Below are 20,661 nucleotides of genomic sequence, written 5' to 3'. Positions count from 1 at the left end.
CTTTCAACTTATTTAAAGAGAAATTATATAAAAGTCTACCCTGTTGTGGTCCGTGCAGTAGATGTGGGGGACACGAAGGTGTGAAGAGTACTGTTCCATTGCAGGAAGGGCCACAAGGAACTTCTCGCTGTTTGGCAGGGCCTGGCGGATGTCTCTACAACCACCTGAATGCAGCTCCCTTTGCGTGGATACCGGACCACCCTGCAGAAGAATTCTAATCCATCCAGGCATTTGTTTGCTACCGTGGGGCTGGCCTTTTACTCGATGTGAGCTTCGAGGTTAATGTCGGTGATAGCGTCTTGCAAAAGGGCCTTCTATTATTCCTACTGTCTTGGCTGTCCCCATTGACCTTATGCTAATCAAGGGACCTATATTTAGGCTTTCATTCTTTCCTCATTCTTTAGATTCCCCTTTTCTTTGCAATACAAGATTGAGTTGTAGGATAAGAATTGTAGCAGGAACTTCTATTGTTTCTAGGTAAAACTAATGGCAGAAGTATGCTTAGAAATTCCCAACTTGACCATGATGTAAAAAGTCTGAGCCAGAGTTTGACTGATTTTGTATAAATTAAGCGGACAGCTTTCCGGCATTGTCCATTATGATCATGAAATCCTAGTGGTCCGTCTTTCTTTCCTCTTTGTGCTTCATCCACGCACCCTTCGTGAGTTCCGAACTCAGCTGGAGCAGGACTCCGGCACTACCCTGTACCCAGATTTACCAATTGTTCACATTTTACCCCATTTATCATTTTTCTCTTTGCATCACACACATCATTCTCCCCACATACAAATGCATCATTTTCTAACACTTCAACTTTTGATGTTAAAAAGATTTCGAACATGAAAGCCTCAATATGCCAAGATACCACATACCCACCAATGATGAGTTAGCAAGTGGCAATATATTGTCCTAGTTCTTTAAAAAAAAAAACCTAGTTCATTAGCAAGTACTAGTGCCACAGACAAAAGTCAAAATACTAAAAACTTTTCACCTTTCCTATCCCTTTCCTCCTGTCCTCTTAATCCATAGAGTTAATTGCATTGTTAATCCATGTTTTTGTTAAAGATTTACTTACTGGGGCTGTTGCTGGGGCAGGGCACGTTGGATGCCACCTGTAGTGACAGCACCCTAAATAGCCACTGGCGAGTCCCAAACAGCTTCACTTCTGATCCAGCTCCCTGCTAATGAATCTGGGAAAGCAGCAGCAGACAGCCCATGCCTTGGGCCTCTGCATCCACGTGAGGGGTCTGGAAGAAGCCCCCAGTTCCTGCTTTTAGCTTGATCTTCCTCCAGCTGTTATAACCATTTGGGGAGTGAACCAGTGGATGGAAGACCTCTCTATATCTCTCCCTGTTACTCTTTCAATTAAATAAAATAAGGGCCGGTCTTGCCACTCTCACTGCCTCCCGGCCACAGGGCCCCACGACCCTTACCTCTGCAGCGGCTTCCCCACGCCGTCGGTCACCAGCATGCCGTTCTCCATCTGCTTTGTCTCCTTCCCCGGGCCACCGCCACCTGGCAGTCCTGGCAGAAGGAACAGAAAGGTGTGTTGGGGGGGGTGTACCTTGAACTTCAGGAGCTGACAACAGGAGTGAAGAGCAACTACTCGGCCACTAGGAAGCTCAGAATGTCAGTTCTGGGGCCACTGCCATAGTGCAGCCCTGCCACCTGTAAGGCTGACATCCTATCTGAGTGCTGGTTCAAGTCCCGGTTGCTCCGCTTTTGATCCAGCCCCCCGCTGATGCGTCTGGGAAGGCAGTGGAGGATGGCCCCAGGTCCTAGGTACCCCGCACCCATGGGAGACCAGAAGAGAATTCCAGACTCTTGGTTTCAGCCTCACCCAGCCCCGGCCATTGTAAAGTCATCTGGGAAGAGAACCGTATAAGGAAGAGAAACTCTCTCATATCTCTCTCAAGATCAGGGAAGGGAGGGATAGAGAGAGTGAATGAATCATTCTGAGTGGCTGGGGCACAGGTGCCACCTAGAGCCAGGACATGTCCATGAGGATGGATAATTCATTCCCTAAACCCCATTATATGACCTGAGGCTGTGAACGTCTTTACTTAAAATTCACAGCTGTCTTTATACAGGAAGAGAGCTGAACTGGCTCCTGCTGCGGCAGCAGAAGGAAATACAACTGACGGCAGGGCAGGCGTCACGGCTGGCAGGTGGCAGCAGGTGTGTGACTTGGCTTCATTCCAGTCCGCAGCTCTCGTTCAAGGACACTGCTCTCAACTGGGGCTCAGGTCCCATGGAAACTTACACTGAGTCTCCGGGACAAGGACCCAGGTACAGGGGAAGGGAAGGTGCCGCCCCGCAGCCGCAACCTAAAAAGCTGAGGTTCCAAGTCAGCCAGGGGAGAAGAGGGGCAAGACAGGCTCCTGTCTTTCCCCAACCTGGGCTGTTGATTTAGCTTTAGTAGCATCCAAGGCCCTTGGTGCTGTCAACGGCTTACACCAGACATGCCCTAAGCCATCAACGGGCTGTTCATTTGGTCACGTACTGAGCACGCAGAGGGATTGCAACGTGCCCTCAATTCCCAGAGCACTCACAGAGCAAGGGATCCAAGAGAAGCAAGAGAGGGAGAGAAAGATACACCAACTGGTAGACCCTTGTTGACTGTCACGCAGCAGTAAGTGCTACAGAGAGAAGAGTAAGGGCTGGGAAAAGCTATGAAATTGTCACGGTTAAGAGAAAACACACATGAGACATGATGCAGACAAGCTCCCAGGTCTCCTGAAAGTACCAGCCTGAGGTCTCCAACACTGCTCAGCTGCAAAAACAACCTGGGCCACGTGTCCGCTGCCAGCCCAAGCACGGGCACCTGGGCCGTGTGTCCGCTGCCAGCCCAAGCACGGGCACCTGGGCCGTGTGTCTGCTGCCAGCCCTGAGCACAGGCACCTGGTCTGCGTGTCCACTGCCAAACCTGAGCATGGGCACCTGGGCTGTGTGTCCGCTGCCAGCCCCAAGTATGGGCACGTGGGCCGTGTGTCCACTGCCAGCCCTGAGCATGGGCACCTGGGCTGTGTGTCCACTGCCAGCCCCAAGTATGGGCATGTGGGCCATGTGTCCACTGCCAGCACTGAGCATGGGCACCTGGTCTGCGTGTCCACTGCCAAACCCGAGCATGGGCACCTGGGCTGTGTGTCCACTGCCAAACCCAAGCATGGGCACCTGGGCTGTGTGTCCACTGCCAGCCCCAAGTATGGGCACGTGGGCCGTGTGTCCACTGCCAGCCCTGGACACGGGCACCTGGTCTGCGTGTCCGCTGCCAGCACTGAGCACGGGCACCCGGGAGGCTTCCCGCTCCTTCTAGTACTGTTTTTCTTCAAGAAGGTTCTGGAACTCTGCCTGGGCAAATGCCTCTTTTGAGAGAAGCACTCGGCTCCGTTGCTTTATAGGCAATGCCTTGTACGTGACCAAAAATGGAAGAGATGGGTGGCAGCACCCAACCTCATCCTCCCGCCAGGGTGCGCCAAGTCCTTGGTCCTCAGAGGAGGAAGAAACACAGGGCTGGGGCCAGTGCTCAGGAGCGCACATGGATGCGAGTGCTCAGCGCTTAGCACAGACCACAGCGGCATAGGAGGCTCGTTTACACAGAGGCCGATCATGTGTGGGGGTGGGTGGTCCGGCAGTGTGACAAAGGCTCATGGACACGCACATGAGCCCCGACTCTGTCGTGGGGGGCATCGCGGGCCTCACACAGGCACCCATCTGCATAAGGCCCCAGGGAAACAGAACACTCCTAAAACTGACTGCTTTAGATTTGGGGCCCCGGGAAAAGAACCCAGAGTCTCACACTTGGGTCCTGCACCTGTCAGGTATACAGGTGTAGGAACCAGCATGTACATCTTAGCCAATCAAAATGCAGAAAACATCTAAAAATAAAAGCACATGTCCTACAAATCGGTCGAGCATATAAAAACCATCTTTCCTTGGGAGCAGGACCACCTGCCCAACCCCTTTGGCCCTGTCCCCTTCTGTCTGGCAGAAACACCCTGATAGATGCAGTATCCTTTTAGGAGGAGCCAAAAACTGTGGTGGCTCAAACAAATCCAAGGTCAGGGCACTTGCACCTGCCCTGACACCAAGCCGCAGGTGGGCTGCTCTGGAAGCAGGGTAGGGCAGGGGCACCTCCTCAGTTTATTTAATTCCAAAAATGGAAGAACCCACCTGCTGGCACCCACCTGGCAGAAAGCTGGGACAGGACAGGGGAAAAAAAAAATCCCACAGGCGGGGAATGGGAAGGCTATTTCCATGTTCAAATTAAATGCTGAAGGACACACGAATGTAAACAGCAACTGGCAACAAGCCGCGTTCCGTGTCAAGTTTGGGTAAGGAGCTGCCACAGCCACAGCTGGCTGAGGAGGAGTGCAGGATGTCCGAGACCAATGGAGCGCCCAGGTATTCCCTGCTCTCCTGGAGCGGAAGCAGGCGAGATCTTATTTTGGGGATAAAGATTCAGTGAAACCCACACGCCCCTAGACTCAGTTCCTACGGCTCAGCACCCAGGCCAGCAGGAAGGAAGCAGGCAAGACCCAGGGCAGAACTCTCCTCTGTCAAGAACACCAACACACAGCAACACACTCCACCCACAGAACGCGTAATTTTAAGGAAATGTTGGGGAATCACACCCTGGCAAAATTCTCTTAAAAGTGCCAGTCGGAGGGACCAGCACTTTGGCTCAACTGAATAATCCTTCAAGTGCCTGGATCCCATATGGGCACTGGTTTCTGTCCTGGCTGCTCTCTCCACTTCCCATCCAGCTCCCTGCTCATGGCCCGGGCAAACAGGGGAGGACGGCCCAATGCCTTGGGACCTCGTACCCGTGTGGGAGACCCAGAGGAAGCTCTTGGCTTCAGATCAGCTCAGCTCTGGCCATTGAGGCCCCTTGGGGAGTGAACCAGCAGACGAAGATCTTTCTGTCTCTCCTTCTCTCTCCAAACATGCCTTTCCAATATAAACAATAAATCTTGCTTTAAATACATGCCCTAGTGGGGGCCAGTGTAGTTTCAAGACTGGGTGAAGCCACCACCTGTGACACGGGCGTTCTATACTCAAGCACCAGTTGGCTGCTCTACTTCTGATCCAAATCCGTGCTAGTATTCCTGGAAAAGCAGCAGAGGACAGCCCAAGTGATTGGGATCCTGCACCCACGTACGAGAGCCGGAGGCACTCTTGACGCGTGGCTTCAGCCTGACCCAGCTCTGGCTGTTCTGGTCACTGCTGCTGCCCTAAGACTCACAAGAGTGCTGCTTGGGGTTGGATTATGCTCCCCCCAAATTCACACATCCCCACAAAGTGATGCCATGATCAGTCAGGCTCACTGCAGATGTATTTACTTAGGATGTGGGAATACTGCAGGGGTGGGGTAGAGGATTTGCTAACCCAACAAAAATGGTGGCTCCCCCAAAGAGGAAAATGCAGGCAGGCAGGCAGGCAGGCAGGCAGGCAGGCAGACACACACACACACACACACACACACACACGCGCGCGCGCTCTGGGACACTGCCATGCAGGATCAAGGTCAAATCGTGTGATGCTCCCCTCAAGCCAATGAAGACTGAGATTACAGGAAACCACTCGAAGCTGGCAGAGCAGCTGGGCACGGGCCCAGGGAACAAAGGTGCTGCCCACACTGTTCTCTGGCTCCTGCCTCCAGAACTGGGGGCCAGCAAGCGTGTGCTGTCGAAGGTACGTGTCATATTGGCCACATGTGAACCTAACATACCACCAGCGGCCTGAGTATCTCAACAGAGGGACAGGAACCAGTTTCACCTCAGCATCCCTCCAAGCCCCTGGCACGGCCGCACAGAACCGCAGGGCACACAGGTCTGCAGAGAGAGCTGTGAGACTGGACAGTCCTGCGGCCTCACCTGGAGGGCAGTGTGTGCGCTGAGGCCCTGGAGTCCATGTAGGACACATGCCCTCCCTTTAGCCCCACCTCAGTGCAGGCTCCTGGAACCCAAACAGCAGCCTCCACTCTCAAGGTAACCCCTCAAAGGCCCCCGAGAAGACAGCATGGTTGATGGACCCAGGCTGCAAACTGAGCAGCCTGACGCCGGTGGTGGGAGGAGGCAGGGGGTTGGACAGATCAGACGAGGCGGCTGGCAAGTGGGCAGGATGACTGCTGCCTGACGCCATTCCTCCCCAGTGCCCACGACAATGGCTACCAACTTCTGACCCAGCAGAGAGCCTCCTGGCAGCGTGTCACAGGGAACCCATGCCCAGTGTTGGGGGGCTGCTTCTGCCCACTGACTACCTCATTAGCGAGGAAACAGAGGCCCTGAAGGGGCAGAGGTCGCACGGGAGTTGGGATCAGTTGCACACACTTGTTAGTGCTGTCTTGGAAATGGTGGGCCCTGTCCCACATGACACCTATGCCCCCTCCATGCAGCCCTGTGGGAGCAAAGCTGGCCCACCTCCCTCTCACACCTTCCCCCTTCGCGGCGTGGGGGTTGGTGGGAACCTCCGCGGCCGCCCTCACCCTCACCCTCATCCTCTGCCGCCTGCTCCTGCTCGGTGCTGGCGTAGGTGCGCAGGAACTCGGCGAAGGCCCCTTCCCGGGCCAGCAGCTCCTGGTAGGAGCCCATCTCGGAGATCTTGCCACCACTCATCACCACAATGATGTCCACTTGTGGTAGGAAGCTGATGCTGTGCGTGACCAGGACCCGCGTCTGCAGGCAAAGGGGGAAGCGTGTCAGGTCAGAATGGTCTGACACAGGCATCTGAACCCATGCATGCTGAGGGCTTGCCCGGTGCCAGGTGCTCTGTTCAGAGCTGGGGAACAGCGGGAAACAAAACCAATCAGGGCTCTGCCCCAGATTCCAGAGTCACAGGGGTGGTGAACAAGGGACAGAAGAGCAGGGAAGAGAGAGGGCGCTGTGTTGTGACTAAGGCAGATGGGAGAGGCCGATGCAGTGGCCCAGTGGGATGATGCCAGCATCCCAATACCTCAGAGCACTGGTTCAAGTCCCAGCTGCTCCACTTCCCATACAACTTCCTGCTAAGGCACCTTGGAAAGCAGGTGCTTGGACCCATGCCAACGCTGTGGGAGACCCAAAGGGAGTTCTTGGCTCCTGGCTTAGCCTGGCCCAACCCTAGTCCCTGGTGCTACAGGTATCTGGGGAGTGAAAAAAAAATCTGTCTCTCCCTCTCTCTAGTTCTGCCTTTCAAATACATCTTTTTAAAAATACAGGGGGAGTAACAGGAACGGCTAGTTTTAAAGAAACTCCCCCCTAAAAAGCAGCAGAAAGAAGGCACGAGCATGTGAAGGAACAGAGAGGCAGAAAACCAGCTGGCATGCCAGAGCCTGGCCTGCTCCATGAAACACCAGCCCTGACTCCCTTACGCTGTCAGGAAACGTGGCTGGGGGAGATGTGCTCTCAGGACCTGACAGCTTGGGGAGATACTCAGCAAACCGTTCAGAGGCGCTAGGCAGACTTGCTCTTAGAGGGCCAGAGAATGTGCAGCAGCTGCTCTGTGGGCGGTCCTTGTGGTCGCTACGGCAGCAGCTCAACTCCACCGGCCGCAGCAGGAAGCAGCCATGGGCTCAGAGCTGGCTGCAGCCCAGGAACACTTTATTTAGGGACATCCTGTGCGACGTCCCCACGCCCCCAAATTATTCTTTAGCTCTCTCCCCTCCCCTACTGCCATCATGAAAAAATTTAAAAGCTACGCTTAGCTTGCCAACTGATTTGAGGCACAGGACGAGGAGAACCGTTTGTACCCGCAACGCCACGGGCATCACGACGCTGGGTCTTGTAACTAGAGACGTGGGCTCCTCTGCACTCTAGACAACGTTCTTGGGTGTTTAAGGATCACTTTGGCACACAGTGGGAAGCCCTGTGATGTAATGCACCTGGGGAAGGTAGGTCCCTGCGGCAGGAAGGCAAAGAATTCAAGCCAGAGCCCAGGACGTGGTCCTACAAAGACAAGTGCAGCTGGGCCGCCCGGGCGAGGTTTCCAGGAAAGCGTGGGGACGGCTGCGGGATGGGAGCCCGGTGTAAACGCACCGAGGGAGCCCTGGCACGCACCTTGTGCTTCAGCAGGCCCCTGGGGCCGACCACGTTTTCAAAGATGTGCTTGCCTACGTGGGCGTCCACAGCCGAGAGGGGGTCATCGAGGAGGTAGATGTCAGAGTTGCAGTACACGGCCCGCGCCAGGCTCACACGCTGCTTCTGGCCCCCGGACAGGTTCACGCCCTGGAGGGAGACACATGCAAAGGGTGGGTTCCCGGGAAGCCTTGAGACCCAACGAGGGGTGCAAAGCCACCTGGGGGGTGCGAGGGGTACTGAGCTGGCCAGGAGGACGGGCGGCACGGCCGAGGAGCAGGTAGCCTGATGCTACATCCGTGAGTGGCTGGGTGATGGCAGTGGTCACCCACAAGGCTCACCCGCCCAGCCCCTCCTGGGAGATCCCTGGCCTCCCTGTTGTATACCAGGTCCTCTGTGTTGGGAACCCCTCTGGCCACAGCAAATGGGACCCAGGCTATGCCAATCAGTCTCTTGCTCCAGATTTTGGGACTGCGACCATTCTCTCAGCGCCAGCCACTTGTGAGAAGAGGATAGAGCTGGTGGCAAGACTGGGAGAGCCAGGGCAGAGCACGACCTAGCCCCTCCCTGAGCTCCAACATTCCCGCCTGGAGAGCCTTCCCTCTGCACCTGTCACCTTAAACTCCGTTCTCATTTCCACCTGAGTGCAAGGGCCTCTGCTCCAAGCCTAAGGACCTCCGTCAGTCACCTCCTGCTTCCTTCAAAGGAGGTGCAGCCTTATCTCCATGACAATAAATCATTTCCCAGATAAAGGTGTGGATGAAGCAACTGCCTGGGCGCCAACACCAGAGGGAGCACGCGGAGGACAGCCACCAGGGGGCGCTGGCACAAGGCAAGTGCAGAAGTAGCTGTGGGCAGTGGGTCCCAGGCCTGGGGAAGGCACCTGCCTAGGGGTGGGAAGGGACTGGGAGCTGTGCGGGAAGCCACTCAGCCATTCAATGAGAACAGCAAAATTCCAGCTCACATTGTGAGGCTCACACCAGTGAGTGCAGGGGCAGGAGCTGTTGAGTGAAGACAGGCTTTGAAGACACATGGCACTAACTGTCATGCAGGAGGTACTACCTGCTTGCTTTGTGGGTGGAAGGGGCATCTTGCCTTAGGGAATGCCAAGTGCTTTCTCTCTCCCAGGGTACCAGGGACCCAGGGAGGCCACACACTGACCTTCTCCCCGATCTCTGTTCGGTCCCCGCTGGGCAGGATCTCCAGGTCCGGGAGGAGGGCGCAGGCTTCGACCACGGCGTTGTAATAACGCTCCTGCAGCGGGCGGCCGAACAGAATGTTCCCGCGCAGAGTGTTGTTCTGAATCCAGGCCTGCTGGGGCACGTAGGCCACGGAGCCCTGCGTGGTCCCCGGAGAGCAACACAGACACGTGGGCCAGACGCACAGGATGGCCACCTGTCCACCCGCCCACCTGTCGGGAGGGGCACCAGTCACAGATGTCGGCACTGCACACACTGCGCTGACCGCTTCCACAGAGGGGAAACTGGGTCACTGGGGCCACGGGGGTGCCGGGGGACCTGACATTGCCAGGACCTATAGAGTTGAGCTCCCTGCAGAGGAAGTGCAGCTGCTTCCGTAATCAGAGCTTTCTTGAACACCTCCAGCCTCAGTTAAACGCTCCCCTTTCCTCCCCACCGCAGGTGTCCCTGGAGGACCCAGAGGACCTGATGACGGATGTGAAAGCCCAAATGGGGGAGCCCTCCAACAGGTCTGCCCAACTCGGATGCCAGGGAAAGGGTGGATCCCAGCTAAATCACCTTTCCCCACCTCCTCGCAGGACTTCTCAGGGCCTTTGTTTTGCCACTTGTTGGCAGCAGAGGATGCCCAGTGGGACCTGGGACCCTTGATTCGCCAAAGGAAGCCGGCTGCATGGGGTGAGCCCACAGCAGACCACACCGGGACAGGAAAAGGCTTCCTTGAGGAATGGGCCATGGGTCCTGGATGTCCAGCAGGATTTGTCAAGCGGCCCCTTAGGCTTCCTCCAGGGGCTTCCTCTCAGGCTGGGCTCTCCATCAAGTTAAAAGCAGTAAAACGGCAGGCTCCATGCAGCCCCAAATGAAGAATTCAATGCAGTGGCTGCACTATGGCAAGTGAGCCATGCTATCACCAGCTGCGCCGCTCCCCTGATGATGTGCCCGCTAACGCAGCAGAGCATGGCCTGAGAATATGGGCCCCTGCCACCCACATGGGAGACTCAGCTGGGATTTCAGGCTGCTGCAGTCACTTGGGGAGGGAACCAGTGAATGGAAGATCTCTAACTTTTCAAAAAAAAGGAGGAAAGGCTCTACGATGTGAAGAGATTAAGACAATGTGCCATGAGGGGCAGGAGAGCGAGTGAGCATTCCAGGGGAATTTATTGAGTGCCTACTGCATGCCAGGCAGTCCTTAAAGTGCTGGGACACAGTCAGGGACTGACTGACCCCTGGAGGGCTCAGAGCGAGAAGAGCAGAAGGAAGGAGAGAAAGCTGGGAGAAGGAGGGAGACGGAGAGAAGCCCTGTTTTTGCTTTGTGGCCAGGAGTCACAACTCCTGACCTTTCCTCCCTGCTGGCCGTCAGCACCCCTGGCCCTGGTCCCCAACCTACCTTGAGAGCCACGTGCCCCTCGACCTTGTCCATCTCGGCCAGGAGAGCCGAGAGCAGGGACGACTTGCCGCAGCCCACCTGGCCCACCACGGCCACCAGGGCGCCTTCTGGGATGGAGAAGGTGATCCTGCAAGGACAGGACACAACCAACGTGAGCCGTGCTCTGAGGGTGTGGGCCTGCCCTGTGAACCCTGCCAGCCACCCACCCACACGAGCCTAGAGATGCTCCAGGTGCTGAGAGACGGATGCCCGCACGGTCCTCCCTCCTGCTGCTGCCGCCGAGCTCAGCTCAGCAACCATGTGGGGGCAAAGCGGACTACAGGCATGAGGCAGGTGCAGGTGCCGGCGTGCAAATTTTTACCACCTTGGGGAAGGGATGCAGCAACAGGAACCTCAGAGAGACACAGAAGGCTGTGATCAAGTGCAGGACTGGCTCGCAGAGGCAGTGGGATGGTAGTGGGTAGCGTAGGGCGGAGAGGGGTGCTCAAGGATCAAGGTGGTGCTACCGCTGGGCTGGGCTGGCCTGGACGGCGAGGTGCTCTGAGGGGCTCATGGCAGAGCCCACCCATGCATTTCCACTGGTGTTGTTGCAACATCGGGATGAGTAGAAACACATGCAACTCGCCCAGGCTGATTGTCTAATGCTCAGAAGGTCACGACCCAGGCCCAAGATGACACCGCCATGCCCGTGATGTAAGGGGGTCGGATCATCGGGCAGGTGTGCACGGGAAGTCCTGTGAGTGGCACCTGTCACTGTCCAGGGCCAGCTCCCACCTGCTGGGGTCAGGACAAAGCTGGGAGCTGGTCATTATTAGCACAGCATATTAAACTGCCACCTGCGCCGCTGGCATCCCATATGGAGTGTCAGGTGGAGTCCCGGCTGCTCTGCTTTGCACGCAGCGCCCTGCTAATGCACCCGGGAAGGCAGTAGGCGATGGCCGCATACCTGGGTCCCTGCCACCCACATCAGAGACCCAATAGAAGTTCTTAGCTTCTGGCATCAGCTTGGCCCCACCCAAGCCACTGCTGCCATCTGGAGGAGTGTGAACCAGTGACAGATCTGTCACAAAGCCTTTCAAATAAATCTTTAAAAAAAAAAAAGGTACAGAACCTTTTCTCTACAATTTGCCCCTTGCCTGGTAAAAAAAATTGGGCCACCCAGTCAGGCGTGCAGGGGAACCAGTTTAGCCTCTTCAAAGGTCCCTCTGTCCCTGCATTTTGGGCATCCTCTGAATAAAACCTACAAGAGCAGTTAGGCCAGGCCTCTGAGCGCAAAGAATCCAGAGGTACCTGACCTGCTGCTTGTGGAACAGGGTCACTTCCTGGGACAACGAGTGTCTTGCAAAGATAAGGACTGCGGTAGGCAGAGGGCCAGGCAGGCAGTGATGGAGCAAGATGGAGGGGCCAGGCAGCCAGTGGACGCTGGAGAGGACAGAGAACAACTCCCTTCGGAAACACGGAGACAGAACCTTGCAGCTGGTGTAAGGTGGCCACAGGCAGCAACGGCGTCCTGGGTTCACCTAGAGCCTGGCTACCGAGTGTGCTTGCTCCCTCCGGTGCAGTGACCACCTCAGGGAGGTGCACGGGACGCAACGCGGGCCAGGAAGTGCCAGGGAACTCCTAAGGTGACGGGACATACACCTGCAGCTCCTGGGAGCCACCTGCCTCCGTGTGTGAGGACAAAATGGCACCAAGAGGACGCAGAAGGTACTGCCCACGGCCCTGGATCCCACCACACCTGAGCATGTGCTGTGCACCCAAACAGCTCAAGCCTGACCATGCAAGACTTTTGTCCCTCCCATTTAGGTCATCGTCAGATCCAGCCCCTTGAGGTAGCCCAAGCAGATGTGAATGGACCCATTTCCCAGATGGGTTAACTGAGGCGCAGAACAAGAAAGGGGCCTGTTCAAGGTCAAAGAGCTGCAGCACGACTGGACCCGATACCCACGTCTGACCACAGCAGCCTGGGTCTGGCTTACCCGTTCAGCGTGGGAGGCTCGCCCCGGGCCCAGGTGAAGGTGGCATTCTTCACGGTGATGCTGTTGGTACTGCCACCTGAAAGGTATGAGGGCACAGGTGCTCACAGGGGCACAGGTGAGGCCCAGGCCGGACAGGTGCCCTCATTCCGCGCGTCCCCCAGTCAAGCAGTTTAGCACCCCATGCTGGACAGTAATGGGACTATGCGTTATGGAAAGGACTATGTGCTTCGGTCAGGTTTGGGGGTTAACCCAGAGGGCAAAGGGGCTAAGCCGAGGCTGAGGCCAGTGGGGAGCCGGGCAGAGCCTCCTGCGGACTTCCCTGCATCACGGTCCTAGGGGCCTGCTTTCCTTCTAGTTCAAGGTCAGGTCCCTTTTAACTCCTGGTTCCTGGAGTGGTCTCCTGTCCCCTCCCTACATACCACACCCCACCACTGATCAACCTTCATTTTTTTTTTTTTAAGATTTGTTTTATTTTTATTGCAAAGTCAGATACACATGGAGAAGAGAAAGATCTTCTGTCCATTGATTAACTCCCCAAGTGGCTGTAACAGTCCTAGCTGTGCTGATCCGAAGCCAGGAGCCTCTTCCAGGTTTCCCACGTGGGTGCAGGGTCCCAAGGCCTTGGGCCGACCTCGACTGCCTTCCCAAGCCAAAAGCAGGGAGCTGGATGGGAAGTGGGGCTGCCAGGATTAGAATCTGCGCTCATATGAGGACTTTAGTTCCTAGGCTACCAAGCCAGGCCCAACTTTAACCTTTTCAAAACACCAGACACAAGCAATTAAAAAAAAAAGAAGAAGAAGAAGAAAGGAAGGGAGAAAAGGAGGGCAAGAGAAAGATGAACCGAAAGCAGGGTATTAAGGTGGGAGGAGGGTGAGCCTTGCGACAAAGCCTGCATTCTGTGGTCTGCGGTCTGTGAGGTTCCCAGGGCCTGGGGCTGCCTCCGATTCCCTCACTTGGAAAGCAGAAACAGAAAACTCTCCTTCCTACTTCTGAACCCCACTGAAGATGGAGAAGTTACTTGCCCCCAGGCATCACAGAAACAAAAATCTGGGGAGGGGAGGGAGCTTCCTGGTGGACCTCAGCCCCACTCCTTCAGCTGCCACCTCAAGGACCCAGGGAGAGCTGCTGGGCTCAGCAGAGACTGGCAGGCCAGGGCACTTGGGTGTATGACGCCGTCCCCAACGCTGGCTGCCACCTGCTAAGAGCTTCAGTCACCTCCTGGGCAGCCTCAAACTTCAGCCCAGGCTAGGAGGGGAAGTTGGGCTCTGGGCATATGGCTTCGTTCCCACACCCACGATGGGCACAGCAGAACCTAAATGACCACAGGCCGAGGGTGCTGGGGTTGGGGCGCCAGCCTCTGCCTTTGCAGTGATCCTCACGTGGGGGCGACACGCTCTCTCCCCCACACACACAGGGACACTGCAGACCCCTTTGATGGCCACAACTGTCCCCACTGAAGGAGTAGCCTGGCATGCTGGTATGCCACTCACCACCCTGCAACATACAGGACAGTGGCCGCCTGCAAGGAGCATTCCCGCCCTGAATGTCAGTGGGGCTCTGTCCTTGAGGGTCCAGGCTCTTGTCCGTGCCAGGCACCCCCCAGGGCTTTCCAGGCTGTCGGGGACACTGGCAGGCGGCCTGGGAGGCAAGCACCCACACCGTGTCTGCCGATCACGCCTGTCACCAGCCCGCGAGTCTGTGCCCCCTGGTTGTAAGGTGGGGTTGGTGACAGTGCTGGTGACCGCTGTGGGCTGTGGTGACAGCCGAGTAAGGTGAGACATAGGGTACTGGGGACTCAGTGAGGGGGGATGCAGGACAGCAAGCGCTCCACTGGCCAGTGGCAGGTTCAAATCCTGCCTCAGCTCATTTGGGCCATCTCAGGCCAGTTTCCTTATCTGAAAAACAGGTGTCCTGGGGGAAGGAGGCATAACCCTGTATACAAGTCAGGCCTCTGTTAGTGGTTTTGGCACCCCATACGGGTGCCAGTTCAAGTCCAGGCTGCTCTGTGATCCAGCTCTTTGTTTATGGTCTGGGAAAGCCACGAAGGATGATCCACGTCCTTGGACCCCTGCACCCACAGAGGAGACCCGGAAGAGGCTCCTGGCTTCGGCCCAACCCTAGCCATTGCAGCCATTTGGAGAAGAAACCAGCAGATGGATGATCTTTGTCTCTCTTTCCCTCTCCATAACTTTTTCAAACAAAAATAAGTCTTTAAAACAGAAAGGGTTTTGTAGCCCTCTTTGTGGTATCTGCAGTAAGCACGGGATGAGTCAGTATGCCGATGCCCTCAGAGAGGACCATATACGGTAGATGTGACACAAAAGTGGAAGTGTCCCTGCTAAATTCCTGCTACTATCGTCAAGTGCCCAGAAAGAGAGGCACAGTCAAAAGGCCCCAGCTCAGAGGCATCAGCAGGGAAAAGACAAATGAACAAGCTACGGAACCAACCACGGGACTGGTCACGAACCAGGGAACGGTCTTTTCGTTCCCATTACCCAGATGAGCAAACTGAGGTCCAAATCTAAACAGACACAGCCGGTAGGTGGTGGGTCCTTATGCTGCCTGCCCAAGTGCATCCTCCCATAACGTGTGCCACCATTTGAGAGAGGCAAGGGGAGACCCCAAGAGGCCAGGCTCCCCTCACTGCCCCCAACTTCCCTCTGCTCTCTGCGGTTCTCGCAGACCAGCCAGGCTGGAGGGCAGTGGGCAGAACACCGGCACGCACCGTCCTTGATGGGTCTCCGCTCGATGCTGTCGGGCGCCAGCTCCTCGTGGGACAGGAAGATCCTGAGGCGCTTAAGGGAGACGCTGGCCTGTACGGAGAGCAGACACAGCCAAAAGTTATTTCTGAGACACATTTCTGAACAACAAACCGAGGTGGCTTCCTTCTGCCTGAAAGGTCAGCATTGGCGTCAAGGGAAAAAAAAAAAAACGTAAAACAGGTGGTGGTGGTTGTTTGCTTGCCTTTAGAAGCTTCCAGAAAGGCCTGGAAAAGAGAGAGCCAGTGGGACTTGCCTGTCACGGAGAGGGACTTCAGAAGCATTTACTACCCTTGAACCAGAGGCTCTAAGATCCACCTAGTGATATTGTGAGAAAGACACTGCTTGGTTCCTTAGGTATAATACGATACAGCGAGTTGAGCTCTCCAAGAAAGGCACGTTCAAGTATTTATGGGTGCAATGCCTAAGACTGCTTTACAAGTCTCCAGCAGAGCAAGAGAAGCAAGGAGGGGGAAGGCGGGAGGGAGGCCAACAGAAACGCCTGGAGGGAGTGGGGTCGGCAAAATGCCGAGGCCCAAGCCTCATGGTAGGTCCATTACCGGCGAGTCTCAGTAATGAAAGCGTCTTCTTGCTCCTGAGACAGCCTGTGTACAAACGGAGCTCTATCCCAGTGCAGGGTTGGGAAAGAGGACGAGGAGGGCATGGTGGCAGAGAGGGAGGGGCACAGAGAAGGACCCCAGGACTGCAGGGTTCCCAAGGGTGGGTGTGAGATCAGTCGGCTACATGGAGAGCCACATTTTAGGAGGCAAGTGGAAGGCGGGGCCAGGGAATGGCCTGCCAGACGCAACAGAACAGAAGGCATGAGAAAGTCTCAGGGCATAGACTCATTCCACAGACTTGCCGAGTTCCTCATGAAGAAGGGCCTGGCCTGGGCCACAGGCACCATGGGGAGGTGGGAAGTGAGGGCAGGCAGAGGGAGGCAGGGTCCTTTCACCCTGTGCCCTGACCCTCTCGCTGGCCCTGGCACTGCCTGCCGTACCTGCACAATGCTGCTGATGACCATCGGGAGGATGTTGAGTGGGAAGCGGAGGATGTTGAACAAGGCCAAGGACACGAAGGCTCTCTGGGCATCCAGGATGTTGTTCTTGTCGATAGTCACGTAGACGGCAAATGTGGACAGGGCCACCTGCAGGTGGAAAGCAGACACTGACTACCGTGTCTAGTGGGGGAGAGGGTGTCACAGAAACACTCTCCTGGGGGTCCTCCCAACGTGGCCTGGCAGGGATGGCAGCCAAAGCCACTGGCAGGGTGTAGCGCACATCGGAGGTTCAACATGTGACCCATTCATTCCTGAGATAAACCAGTGACCGATCGGCAGCCAAAGTCGCCAGCTCTCTCACTAGCCTTCACAGCAACCAGTCAGATGAGCATTCTCACAGGTCCTCAACAACGTCCAGCATGGTCCTGCCGCCCGGCCTCTGCCCCTGCAGTGGCTGCAGCCTGGGTACTTCCCGCCTGCTGTCTGACCGACACACTCCGCCCTGGCTTTCCCCCCCAGCACCCGCCTCCACCTTCTACTGTATCGGTTTATGCATTTACCTTTCACCCCTTTCAGGCACACGAAGACAGGGACTTTGCTCTGCACCTGTGTCCTTGACTTCTGAAGGGACCCTTGGCATTGAGCGGGTTCGTCAAGACCACCCTAGGCAAGTTCACCTCCCCTCCCAGGCCTTCAGGACTCTGTTTCCAGTTCCCCAGTGTGTGATCAGATGCCCCAAGGAAGGAAGAGACCCTCCAAAAATAAAGGCAAATACAGTTTGTGGTTCTGGGGAGGCCCTCTTGTGGGAGCAGTGGAGCTCCCTCGAGGGTTTTACTACCCCTGAACGTGGCCTTGCCTGTGAAGGCGGCAGCATCTTAGTGCCATGCTGGCTGCCTCCACTGTCGAGAGAAGGGCAGATCCCCTGCCCGATGCAGGGTGTACAGCATGGCTAGGGAAGGAGATGAGGATGATTGGTGGAGCTCCAGGCCACCAGCGCTGGCTGGCATCCCTGCCTCGCCATCGCAGCAGGAGATGGGAGCCTGGCAGATGTCCCCCTGCAGGCCAGACAACAGAATCCTAGAACTGGATCAGCCGTGACACAAACTCATAAGCAAACTTGGAAAACCCTGGTAGCTGCATCAAAACCCTCTCCTTACGGTATCCCTCACACCTGGAGCACTGGGGGGTTCTTGCTGGAGGGCAAGGGATCACCTCCAGTCCCTGCCTTTGGGGTCTCAGGAGATCCGAGCGCCTCAGCTATGGGGCAGCAGGATTCCCGAGCCTCTTCAGGATCTCAACTGGAAGTTCCTAGCTCCCGGCTTTGGCCTGGGCCAGCCCCAGCCACTGTGGCCATCTAGGGTGTGACTCAGCACAGAGGAACATTAGATGGGCCTCTCCCTCTCTCTGCATACATTTTGTTGTGTCTCAGTGGGCAGCCCTGGGTAACTCCCTGAGCAGGACTCTGCTTCCCTGTCCATGAAATGGGACTTATGAGACACCTCCAGGACCTGAGCATAGGGCTCACCCCAGGGCCAGTGTGTGGGAAGTGCTGGCAGGTGGCAGCAGCTCTCAGCTCTTGTTGCAGGTTCGGCACCTGAAGAACCTCTGAAGCCCACATTGGTTCCGATTCTGGGACTAACAACCTGGTTGACCCCGAGGCAGGCACAGGAATTTCCCAGACTGCACCGCCAGGAGGGAGGGGAGGCACTTGCAGGGTCAGGGATACGGGATTCCTGAGTGGCCGAGATATGACACTCTGGCCTCTCACCCACAGGGGCACTACAGCCTGCTGCCTGGCTCAGGAAGACAGCTCTGGTCCTGGATCTATAGACACCAGGGAGGGGCCTGGGAAGCCATTCTCCCCAGGCACCTTCTCTAAGTCATCTAGCAACACCTTTCCCATCGATCAGACCTGAGCCTGCGAGCACATGGGGTGGGTCATCTCGTTAGGAACAAGTGGGTGGGACGCACAGTGGGCCTGTCTCCCAGCGCAGGCGAACATGCCTGAGGGCAAGAGGGTTCCACCCACAGTAGCCTCTGCTGAGGACATTGCCTGGACTCTCTGGAGACCGGGGGATGATGGGGATGTATGGTGGGGGCTGGGTGGAGTGGGTGCAGGGATCCATGGCAGGAGGAGGGAGGAACTACACTCGGAAGTGTCCCCACAGCAGCAAAACACCAGGCCCTGGGGAATCTGGCCAGAACACAGCAGCCGCTGGGGGCAACCAGGCGTTTCAGGTCCACATGACCCAGCTCCCAGCAGGTCCTTCTTCTCCCTGGGGCCTGGCTACTCCAGGAAGTGGAGCTCTGCCCTCCACATGTGTGACCAAGCACCACATGTGTGTCAGGCGTGTCAGGCTCCGCACATGGGGAATGGGGCAGTGTGGGGCAGTTGGGGCAGGAGAGCTTGGCTGCCGGTGGATAGGCATGGTCTGCCCTGGCCTTGTAGGAGACAGGGGCTGAGAATGCAAACTCCCAACCCAGTCCCTCCTCCAAGCATCACAGCAAACTAACAGCCGTGACCCCTCAGCTCCTGCACGTGTCTCAGAACACTCAGCAGGCTCCTGGTCCAGATATGACTCTGCCTGCTGCTGGCCCAGCACCGAGGCCGCTTCTGGTTGCATTCCAATCTTCTTCTGGGGGAACCCAACTCCTTCTCCTTTTAGTCTCTGAGCTTCAGATGCAAGCAGAGCCCCGTCGAGTGCCTACCCCAGCCCTAAATGCTGCCATGCCACTGACCCCAGGCCCGAGACCCAGGCTAGGCTCAGCATGACATGTGACCAAGTGAGACCAGCAAGACCCAACCACATAGATGACAGCGGTTCCCTTGTAGGACCCGCTGCTCCTGGGACTGCTGGGAGAAGAGAAGCATGCAGAACTGCCAGGCCACGGGACACCACTGTGGAGAAAGCAGAGCTTGACTCCCCGTGGTATGCTGGGGGCGCCTAGATCCAGCCATGCCTGGAACTCCAGCCATTATATTCCTTGGGAGGGGTTTTTGATCTAGTGGGTAAGATGCCTGCATGGCATTTCTGAGTTCCCAGGTTTGACTCCATTCCCTAATTCAGCTTTCTGCTGATACATGCCCTAGAAGGCTGCAGAAAATGGGTTCAAGTTGTTAGGTTCCCTGCCACCCAAGTGGGAGACCTGGCGGGGGTGGGGGTTAGGTGCATGGGCTCCAAGCTTGGGCCTGGCCCAGCTCCAGCTCTTAGATGCACCTAGGGAGTGAACCAGGGGATGGCAGCCTACACACACACACACACACACACTCTCTCTCTCTCTCTCTCTCTCTCTCTCTCTCTCTCTCTCTCACACACACACACACACACACACTCACTCTCCAGTCCACAACAGTTAAATCTAGAAAGTGATTTTCTAGGCTGTTGGGATCTGCGACTCCAGTTGCCGTGCGCTAGCTTTTCTGCAGGACAGCTCCTGACTGCTGGGGTTTGTCAATCTCTCATCCACATATGTGGCCTGAACCAGTGTGGGATGCCCACGGTCCTATACTGTACACACTGAGGACACAAGCAAGATACAGCCAGGTTCACGCATCCCGCTCACGACCAGCAGGGAACGCTGTTGTCACAGGAGAGGCAAGGTGCAGCGGAAGGCAGGCAGCTGACACATCAACCAGAGTGGGAATGCCGAGCGCTGATGGCAGAGGCCTGGAGAGGCTATTTCAGGGCAGTACATTAGGGTACAGGATGAATACCAGGCTCTGTGCTCCTGCGAAACAGCTCCATCAATCTTGCACAGGATGGCAACCCTGAGGTCGACCCCCCAGGGCCGCTGTCTTCCATCACGCCGAGCGCTGGCTGCCATACTTGAAGCACAGGAATTCGCCAGTGGAAAGAACTTGCGGACACCTTCCAAGGCCACATATTTTATCCTAATGTAGTCAGAGGCTTCTGTTGTCTTAGTCAGGGCCAAGGTCTCTTCCAGCTGGCAGGCGGGGTCAGGGGTGCCCCCACATCTCCCACCCACCTACCAGAGACTGGAGTAGCAAGTTCAGAGACAGTGGCGGTGGGGGATGAGGGGCAGGCCAAGCGTGTTCAGCAACCACCCGTGTGATTCGCAGGCCCCGTCCACAGGCCCCTACACAGAGCTAAGGGCAGGGCGCACCCCGCCCAGCCTGGGAGGAAGACAACTTTCCTACCCTCCCTCCAGGGCTGCTGTAGGAGTCCGGGTGTCATGCATGCCCATGGGGTTTGGGATCGCCCGTGCATCAGTCAATGCAGGATGTGCCCAAGTATAGGTAAGGGGAAAGCCCAAGACATTCATGG

The 20,661-nt window shown here is 56.4% G+C and overlaps 1 protein-coding gene across 3 annotated transcripts in view; it reads right to left on the bottom strand.

Annotated features, from left to right (window-relative positions):
• ABCC1 (ATP binding cassette subfamily C member 1) overlaps positions 1–20,661 on the bottom strand; it is a 102,528-nt gene that overhangs the window by 16,088 nt on the left and 65,779 nt on the right. For all 3 annotated transcript variants that reach the window (XR_005883190.1, XM_040973263.1, XM_040973264.1), the window contains 8 exons: positions 16,376–16,522; positions 15,342–15,429; positions 12,617–12,692; positions 10,638–10,764; positions 9,216–9,392; positions 8,037–8,204; positions 6,494–6,677; positions 1,434–1,524 (listed from right to left, as the gene is read on the bottom strand). Coding sequence is in view for 2 of the 3 variants with exons in the window: in XM_040973263.1 (XP_040829197.1) it covers positions 1,434–1,524; positions 6,494–6,677; positions 8,037–8,204; positions 9,216–9,392; positions 10,638–10,764; positions 12,617–12,692; positions 15,342–15,429; positions 16,376–16,522 (1,058 nt within the window). In the remaining variant the exon portion in view is untranslated. The remainder of the gene's footprint in view (positions 1–1,433; positions 1,525–6,493; positions 6,678–8,036; positions 8,205–9,215; positions 9,393–10,637; positions 10,765–12,616; positions 12,693–15,341; positions 15,430–16,375; positions 16,523–20,661) is intronic.

The sequence above is a fragment of the Ochotona curzoniae genome, unplaced genomic scaffold (genome assembly GCF_017591425.1).
Source record: "Ochotona curzoniae isolate NIBS_2020 unplaced genomic scaffold, NIBS_Ocur_1.0 contig_2321, whole genome shotgun sequence".
Classification (NCBI taxonomy): domain Eukaryota; kingdom Metazoa; phylum Chordata; class Mammalia; order Lagomorpha; family Ochotonidae; genus Ochotona; species Ochotona curzoniae.
Note: the sequence above shows the minus strand (reverse complement) of the source record. Positions and strands in the feature narration are given on the sequence as shown.